Source organism: Podarcis tiliguerta (assembly GCF_965153285.1).
Source record: "Podarcis tiliguerta genome assembly, chromosome: 1".
Lineage (NCBI taxonomy): Eukaryota > Metazoa > Chordata > Lepidosauria > Squamata > Lacertidae > Podarcis > Podarcis tiliguerta.
Genome location: NC_139534.1, coordinates 24,460,965 through 24,469,853, shown reverse-complemented (window position 1 = coordinate 24,469,853; position 8,889 = coordinate 24,460,965). Strand labels below are relative to the sequence as shown.

At 48.1% G+C, this 8,889-nt stretch overlaps 1 protein-coding gene and 1 long non-coding RNA gene across 8 annotated transcripts in view; one reads left to right on the top strand and one right to left on the bottom strand.

The window, feature by feature from the left end:
- LOC310665533 overlaps window positions 1–8,889 on the bottom strand; it is a 229,526-nt gene that overhangs the window by 55,961 nt on the left and 164,676 nt on the right. The window lies entirely within an intron of this gene.
- The window catches only part of ZNF385B (zinc finger protein 385B), a 190,675-nt gene that overhangs the window by 141,471 nt on the left and 40,315 nt on the right, over window positions 1–8,889 (top strand). For all 7 annotated transcript variants that reach the window (XM_083410137.1, XM_083410140.1, XM_083410136.1 and 4 more), the window contains one exon: window positions 158–268. In XM_083410137.1, coding sequence (XP_083266263.1) covers window positions 158–268 — 111 coding nt within the window. The remainder of the gene's footprint in view (window positions 1–157; window positions 269–8,889) is intronic.

The following is an 8,889-nucleotide window of genomic DNA, read 5'->3' as shown; positions in this document are numbered from 1 at the left end:
TTTGATTCTGTTCGATTTGGAATGCTGTTCGCTCCTCTTAAGAGCAAAGTTTTTTTCCGGGAATGGGTCTAATTTTCAGCTTTTCATTTTCTTTGCTGCACGCCGTGTGAAACTGTAACTTGGATATTTTATTTTATTTTTTATCTGCTCTCTTCAGATGGATCCGGTGCAAAAAGCAGTCATAAACCACACATTTGGTGTGTCGCTCCCCACAAAGAAGAAACAAGTCATTTCTTGTAATGTCTGTCAACTTCGCTTTAACTCTGACGTGAGTATCATCAGCTCTGTGTGTCTTCTTTCATACTGCTGCTTCCATGTGCTCGGAATATTTTTTTTAACATGTTCATCATACCAGTACATTGGGGGGGGGGGAGAGAGATCTGACCGCTCTGAAGTGGTTCTTTGAATTTATTCAACTGCTTGATGCGATGCCTTCTAGTATCTGCTAGTTGTTAGATTTATCAGATTGCATGGGCAGGTTAACGTTTCATGTTTAATAAGCAGGGACGGACAAATGCAGTGTGCATTTCCCCTGCCATTTTCATCCTGTACGACGAGCCTGTAGCCAAAACTGTTTTGGTGAGGGGCAGGGGAATCATTGCAGAGCAGATAGAACATAAATACAGGTAGACTTGAAAGTTTAATGTCATTCTGCTGTATTAAATATTGATAAAATACACTTTTACGAACTTTAAAAATAAGGGCTTGCCAGTTTCCCTACCGCCTTTGTATTCCTCGGTGAGTGAGACTGGAAGGTGGGAGCAGCCCGGTTTCCCTTTTAAGTGAGTGATTAGGCAATATTCTGCCCACATGCTTTTCCTCATAGCTTAGGAAAGGATATTTTGTTTACAGGAACCTATAGCTTCAGGGAAGAAGTCTGGCATGTCTCTAAGAAGGCTAGTCCCTTACAGTGCGCATGCACAGCCCTGCCTACAACTCTTATCGGCTAACATCCCTTTTCAGCTGACCTCAAAGGAAAGAAAACTGTCTAAAAGTGGGTTGGTGAGCATTGGGTAGGGATGTGCTTACAGGGGCGAATGAAGGCCTTGTGACACTCGGGGCGGGGCGTCGCTACGTAGGGCGCATGTGCAGTGTCACTACGTACAACACATGTGGCGTATGTAGCAACACCGCACATGCACTATACATAGCGGTTTGGCGGTGGCGGCACTCCAGCGCCGTACGGACGGTACCGGGAGCCTCTGCTCGTGGCTGCAGCTGCAAATGGAGGTTCCTGTAGTGGCGATGGAGGGATCCCACTGCTGTCCATACGGCGCTCAAGCAGTGCCAGTGGCAAACCTCTATGTACAGCGCAAGTGCGGCGGCGTTACGTACAGCGCATGCGTGTGACGCTGCACATGCACTGTACATAGCAGTTTGCCACCGGCGCCAGGATCCTCTGCTCGGAGCTGAAGCTGTGAACAGAGGGTCCTCCACATGCGGCTGTGGCGGCGCAATGGCTGCTCACACCGCTGCGAGCCCCCATGGGGTGCCTTCTTGTCACCTCCCAGGCACGGCACCGCCCTCCCGTTGCGATGCCACTGTGTGGTTGTGGGTTGTTTTCCTGTTCTGCGTTTTAGGCCAGCCACACCTAGAGCCAGTGTGGTGTAGTGGTTAAGAGCAGTGGACTTGTAATCTGGTGAACCGGGTTCGCATCTCCACTCCTCTACATGCAGCTGCTGGGAGACCTTGGGCTAGTCACACTTCTCTGAAGTCTCTCAGCCCCACTCACCTCACAGAATATTGTGGGGGAGGAAGGGAAAGAAGAATGTTAGCAGCTTTGAGACTCCTTCAGGTAGTGATAAAGTGGGATATCAAATCCAAACTCCTCCTCCTCCTCTTCTTCTTCTTCTTCTTCTTCTTCTTCTTCTTCTTCTTCTTCTTCATCCAGAATGCTCTGTTTCATTTGCCCTCCCTCCTGGTGTTCTGTTCTCCCCCGAGTGGCATCCCTTTGTCTGCGTAAGGGCAGACCATTGGGCCAGGGGAACAACCCCTAGTGGTGCAGCAGTAAAACTGCTAGCACATTTGTAAAAGCTAAGCAGGGTCCTGTATGATTTCCAATTGGATGGGAAACCGCATGTTAAGATACCTGCACTGCAGGGGGTTGGACTAGAGGAGCCTCGCGGTCCCTTCCAACTTTACAATTCTCTGATTCTTATGAGTTTGCTGTCAGTACATCAGATATTTGTTCTGAATAGGGACAGATGCACATATGTGCTGGTTTGCTGCCATGCCTTTGGTATTTTACTTGACTGTTGGAAATAATAATGAAAATAATAATAATGGAAATTATGATGATGGAAATAACAATAACAATAATAATACAGACTTGGGCTTAATATGAGCAGGGCTGGACAAACACTGGAGACATTTGAGAGCCTGTGAGTGTCTGTGGAATAGCTTTCCCCTCACCAGTGGATAACCTAATTAGGCATCACGCATCTGGGATTAGGGAGCAGAGCCTACTGGCTAGAAGACATGGATTCTAGGCAGAGCTAAAACTTGAAGGCAGTGCTTCTGTTTTAAGGACTTCTAGGTTTGTCCACAGTTTTTTGTGTTTATTTAGGAGGCTCAAAACATTTCACTAGAACAACTCAAAACAATCCAAATGAATTAGGAGCCAGAGATAATTACAATCCCTTTTCAACAGCCATCAATAGTTTTCTTTGTGTTGAATTATAACTTTATTTTCTTTGTTCATATAAATACAACCTGGGCAGTGCGATCCTATGCATAAAATCAGAAGTAAATGTCAGATTGTGTTCAGTGTGTCTTGAAATTGTATGTAAGATTGCAGCTTCAAAGTACTCTACCAAATAATTTCATGTAATACACGCACACATCGTGGTGACTTCAGTTTCTGTGAAGGTTCTGTGTAAGAGAACCCAGATCAAACAATCGATCCTACTCAAATAGTCCTCCTTTCAAAAAGCGCATGAAATGAATGCCAATTATAAGTTTACATCTGATTAACATTTCCCTTCAGTAGTTAACCTCAAGGCAACTAATTATCATGTGCAACACATTTAAAACATTATTACGCATATTACTGAAGATTGCTGTTGATGCTGCTTTGCTGTCATTAGCACAGGCATGACATATAACATAAAGAGCAAGCGTGTGACATTTTGAAATCAAAGGGCTTGCAACGTTCACTTTAGCTCATTTATTTGTTAGCTTAGTTTCCAATCTTCCGTCCAGTTTGCAGAAAGTAGTTTGAGCCTCACAACAACCCTGCAGAGTAGGTGGGGTTTAAGAGAGGGTGACTTTCCAATCTGCCTGTGAGCGTCAGACCTCAGCAGGAATTTCAACATGTCCATGCCTGAGCCTCACATCGTTGCTCAAGGCTAGCAGCCAATATGCAGCAGACTACATGGTGCCCTCCACCAGGTGTTTGTTAGACTACAGCTCCCAATATCCTTGACCATTGGCCATGCTGGCTGGAGCCGATAAGAGTCCACAACCAGGGGCATCTTGGAATTGGAGAGTTGGCAGGGACCCCAGGGGTTATTTAGTCCAACCTGCTGCAATGCACACTGGTTATTTCTCTTCTAGCCATTTATACACACTGGCTGCTTCTTATAACTGCCTCTCCAAACACTTCAGCAAGAACAGCAGCTACGTCATGTTAAAATCCCGAATTCTTTACAATGCTGTTCAGGAACTGCATGTGGCTTTTCTCTCATTTACCTTCTTTGCTGCCGCGGGGCTGGCTCAACAATTCACCTCGAAGAAAGCATGCTAAAGATGTGGTTTATCACGTCTGGCAGCTCTGTTCTCTGAGGCCATTTAATAGTCTTCCCACTCCAAGCCAAGTTGAGAACCATCTCAGGCTATATTAATCTCCTCTGCCTTTCTTCTAATTGTGTCCTTTAAACTCCCTGCCCACCACTCCTACTGGTAGTTTCTTGTTAATCTATTTATTATAACTGTCTTTAACTTTTGGCTTTTGGAAAAGAGAGCAGAAAACACCAACCCCCAATTTTTGGTTCTTCAACGAAGCGTGATACTTCTTTCCTTGCCGATAAGTGACATATCTACCAGCTGCATGCTCTTTGTATGATCCGGGACTTTCCCAGTTCAAATCATGGCTCTGCCATGAATGCATTAGATTTTAAGTAAGGCATTCTCTCTTTGAGTCTCTCATTGCTCCGTATTATTGCTGCAAGCACCAGGACACAATTCCCTTTGCATCCTTATTCTCTCCTTTTCACCTGTGAGGTCAAGGACTCCCTCTTCTGGACTTCTGTCACACTGCACCATGATAAACCACTTTGTGCATGCTGAGATGCATGACTTTTTACTGAATGAGTTTTGGTGCTGATATCTTTATAATACTGCTTGTAACTCAAATGGCTTGTGATAAGACGATATGTGGGTTCATGTCTCTAATGAACCCACCTTTATGATGGCTTCAACTGTACCTGACTACCTGACTTGCAAGTTTCCCCCTCTTGGAATTCTCTAAATACCTGCCCACCTTTCTGGGTTTTGTTTTTTTGAATCAAAACACTCCCATTTACTCATCCACTGATGCAGATTTATGGAACTCTTAGAGAAGATGGAAATGGAAATCATTCAGCCTTAACTCGCTATTCCAAAAGAGCTCTTATTTCAGTCAGCTGCTAACCTCTTTGTTTCTTTGAGACTTTGTGAGCAGTTTCCTCTAGAAAGATCAGTGCACAAAGATTAGGGGCAATTATCAGTAATTTCAGCCATGCTGTCGTGTCTTTTTTTTTGGGGGGGGGGAGTGGAAATAACACTATTATCAATATATTAAGAGGTGTGAGAGGGCTGTCCCTACCATTAGGGAGAGTAATAGATTGTGGGTGTCACGAAAGGCAGCATACTATTTAGTGATTTAATTACCGTATTTTTCGCTCTATAGGACGCACTTTTTCCCCTTCAAAAATGAAGGGGAAATGTGTGTGCGTCCTATGGAGCGAAGACGCTATAGTCCCGCGACCCTCTCCCGGCTGGAGAGGTGACGCGCGCCTATAGCAGGAGTCTCTATAGCCGTGCATCACCTCTCCAGCAGGGAGAGCGCGCGCGGGGCTAAAGCAGCCCCCCGCGACCCTCTCCTGGCTGGAGAGGTGACGCGCGCCTATAGCAGGAGTCTCTATAGGCGCGCGTCACCTCTCCAGCCGGGGGAGCGCGCGCGGGGCTAAAGCAGCCCCCCGCGACCCTCTCCCGGCTGGAGAGGTGACGCGCGCCTATAGCAGGAGTCTCTATAGCCGCGCATCACCTCTCCAGCCGGGAGAGCGCGCGTGGGGCTAAAGCAGCCCCCCGCGACCCTCTCCTGGCTGGAGAGGTGAGGCGCGCCTATAGCAGGAGTCTCTATAGGCGCGCATCACCTCTCCAGCAGGGAGAGCGTGCCCGGGGCTAAAGCAGCCCCCCGCGACCCTCTCCCGGCTGGAGAGGTGACGCGCGCTTTTGCAGGAGTCTCTATAGGCGCGCGTCACCTCTCCAGCAGGGAGAGCGCGCGCGGGGCTAAAGCAGCCCCCCGCGACCCTCTCCTGGCTGGAGAGGTGACGCGCGCCTATAGCAGGAGTCTCTATAGCCGCGCATCACCTCTCCAGCCGGGAGAGCGCGCGCGGGGCTAAAGCAGCCCCCCGCGACCCTCTCCTGGCTGGAGAGGTGACGCATGGCTATAGAGACTCCTGCTATAGGCGCGCGTCACCTCTCCAGCAGGGAGAGCGTGTGCGGGGCTAAAGCAGCCCCCCGCGACCCTCTCCTGGCTGGAGAGGTGAGGCGCGCCTATAGCAGGAGTCTCTATAGGCGCGCATCACCTCTCCAGCAGGGAGAGCGTGCCCGGGGCTAAAGCAGCCCCCCGCGACCCTCTCCCGGCTGGAGAGGTGACGCGCGCTTTTGCAGGAGTCTCTATAGCCGCGCGTCACCTCTCCAGCAGAGAGAGCGCGCCCGGGGCTAAAGCGGGCTTCTGCGAGAGGTGAGGGAATTCCCCCACCTCCCAGGAAAGCCAAGAGAAGCCGTGCAGCCCTTTTAAAGTGCTCACGGCTTCTGCCGGTTTTGCGGGAGGTGGGGGAATTCCCCCACTTCCCAGGAAAGCCAGGAGAAGCCACGATCTCTTTAAAGGGGTTGCGTGGCTTCTGCGGGCTTTTGGGAGAGGTGAGGGAATCCCCCCACCTCCCAGTAAAGCCAGGAAAGCCCTGCGCAGCGTCTCCCGGCAAGGAGAGGCTGCACGGGGCTAAAGGGGAAGCCATCCCGCTCTCTGCTTTGGCTTCCTCCATAGCTGCGCGCAACCCCTCCGGCAAGGAGAGGCTGCACGGGGCTATGGATTCTTTAGCCCCACGCAGCCTCTCCCGGGAGGGAGAAGCTGCACGGGGCTAAATGGGAAGCCAAAACAGCCTTGGCTTCCTCCATAGCTGTGCGCAACCCCTCCGGCAAGGAGAGGCTGCACGGGGCTATGGATTCTTTAGCCCTGCGCAGCGTCTCCTGGCAAGGAGAGGTTGCGCTGGGCTAAAGAGGAAGCCAAAACACCGAGCGGGATCCATCCTGCTCTCTGCCTTGGCTTCCTCCATAGCCGCGGGCAACCCCTCCGGCAGGGAGAGGTTGTGAGCAGCCTGTACGCTGCTCTTTGGTGCTGGGGGGGGGGGGGGAAATATTTTTTTTCTTGATTTACCCCCCTAAAAACTGGGTGCGCCCTATGGTCCGGTGCGCCCTATGGTGCGAAAAATACGGTAATTGTTGCTGCATTTTCACTACTGTAGAGAGATGCTTGTGGGATTTTCCACATCGGTTGCCAGAAAAAATGCTTAGTACCATGCGACTTGGAGAAAGGGGTGCCATTTGCTTACTCCACCTGAAACGGCAAATTCTCTTTGGCCAGCCCAGACGATACCATGTACAATGGAAGTTCAGGAAAAGAGAAGACTTTGTCGTTTAGTCATGTCCGACACTTCGTGACCCCATGGACCAGAGTACGCCAGGCACTCCTATCTTCCACTGCCTCCCGCAGTTTGATCAGACTAATGTTGGTAGCTTCAAGAACACTGTCCAACCATCTCGTCCTCTGTCGTCCCCTTCTCCTTGAGGATAAGACTGGATATGCTTATTCATGTCCCAAGAGTGCGTGATACTGGGAAGAATTATGCTGTATAAGCAATTGTAGGCGCAGAGGTTGCTACTTCTCAAATAGCCATTTACAGAATGGCTTTCAACAAAAGATCCAAAAGCCTTTAGGATAAAACAAACATCAAGGTGAAAAGTCCTCCTTTTTCTTACTTTCACATACAATTCTTTCAACCGCATACACATAAACATAAAATCAGGCCATGAGGTTTCACTTATAACCTAGGAACACAACCCCTACTTGCTAGTACATCTGCTGGTGGAGACTTCCAGGAATGGAACCAGGAATTTTGCTATTTGCCATATGCACACATGAAAGTTCAGATTTTAGAACTAGTTAAAAGTTACACAGGTGTTCATTTTTTTTTTAAAAAAAAAAGCAATTTGCACCGATCGTTAATACTTCTATAAATGCCTGTATATTGGTTTTGTGTATTCTCTCTCAAGCATACCAGTGCCTCTGTCTTCCTATTCAGTTGCCCTGACAACATTTCTTCTTCTTTTTCTTTGGCGATCACTCTTAGCCAAGTAAGATTGTCTTCCATTAACACAGTCTTAACAGTGAGTCCATAAGTGACTGTGGAGGCCAATTCTGAGTTGACGCGTCTTTCCACAGCGGAGACATAGGTTTCCAGGCGGGAGTTGATCACGGTGAGGGTTTGCCAAACGTGCCTTCCTCTTGGCACGTTTCTCCTTTTCACCCTGAGTTCATGCTTCTTGAAAGTCCATGACAGCTTTGGTGAAGGATGTTCTCCAGTTGGAGCGCTCGTAGGCCAGTTTTTACCAGTTATCAGTGCTTATGCATTTTTTTTAAGATTTGCTTTGAGAGTGTCTTTAAACCACTTTCGTTGTCCACTGGTATTTTGCTTTCCATTCTTAAGTTGGGAATAGAGTAGTTGCTTTGGAAGATGATAATCAGGCATCCAAACAACATAACCAGTCCAACGAAATTGGTGTTGAAGAGTCATTGCTTCAACACTGGTGATCTTTGCTTCTTCCAGTACACTGGCATTAGTTCACCTATCTTCCCAAGTGAAGTGTAATTTTTTTGGGAGAAACCGTTGATGGAATCTTTTGAGGAGTTGGAGATGGCGTTTATAAGTGATCCATGTTTCACATGCATACAGTAAAGTTGGTAGTACAATAGCTTTGTAATCAAGCATTTTGGTTACCCTGCAAATGTCCCGGTCCTCAAACACTCTGTGCGTCAATCGGCAGAAAACTGCGCTCACAGAGCTCAGGCGATGCTGGATTTCGGCATCAATGTTGGCCCTTATGGAAATATAACTGCCCAGGTAGGAAAAGTGATCAATATTTTCCAACGTTACACCATTAAGTTGGATTTGTGGCGCTGTATAGGGGTTGTTTTGTCCTTGTTGGTGCAGCACTTTGGCTTTTTGGATACTGAGCAATAAGCCATGCTTTGTCGAGTCCTTTATCTGCTAAGCTGCTATGAATGTTTGCGAAGACTTCTTGACATCACTGCAGTAAGCCGTTGGTTCAAAGAGGCTTGTATTAATACTCAGGGAGCAAGGCCAAAATTTAACCCTTTGTATAAGTGGATTTGAGAAGGAGTCCCTTTTTTGGAGAGCATTACAATCAAACCTCAACTCCTGAACAGCTCCATTTTCAAACGATTTGGCTCCCAAACACCGAAAACCCGGAAGTAAATGCTCCAGTTTTTGAAGGTTTTTTGGAAGCCAAACATCTGACGCGGCACCTGCTTGAGTGCAGGAAGCTCTTACAACCAATCGGAAGCCGCACCTTGGTTGTCAAACCTTTTGGAAGCCAAACCGGCTT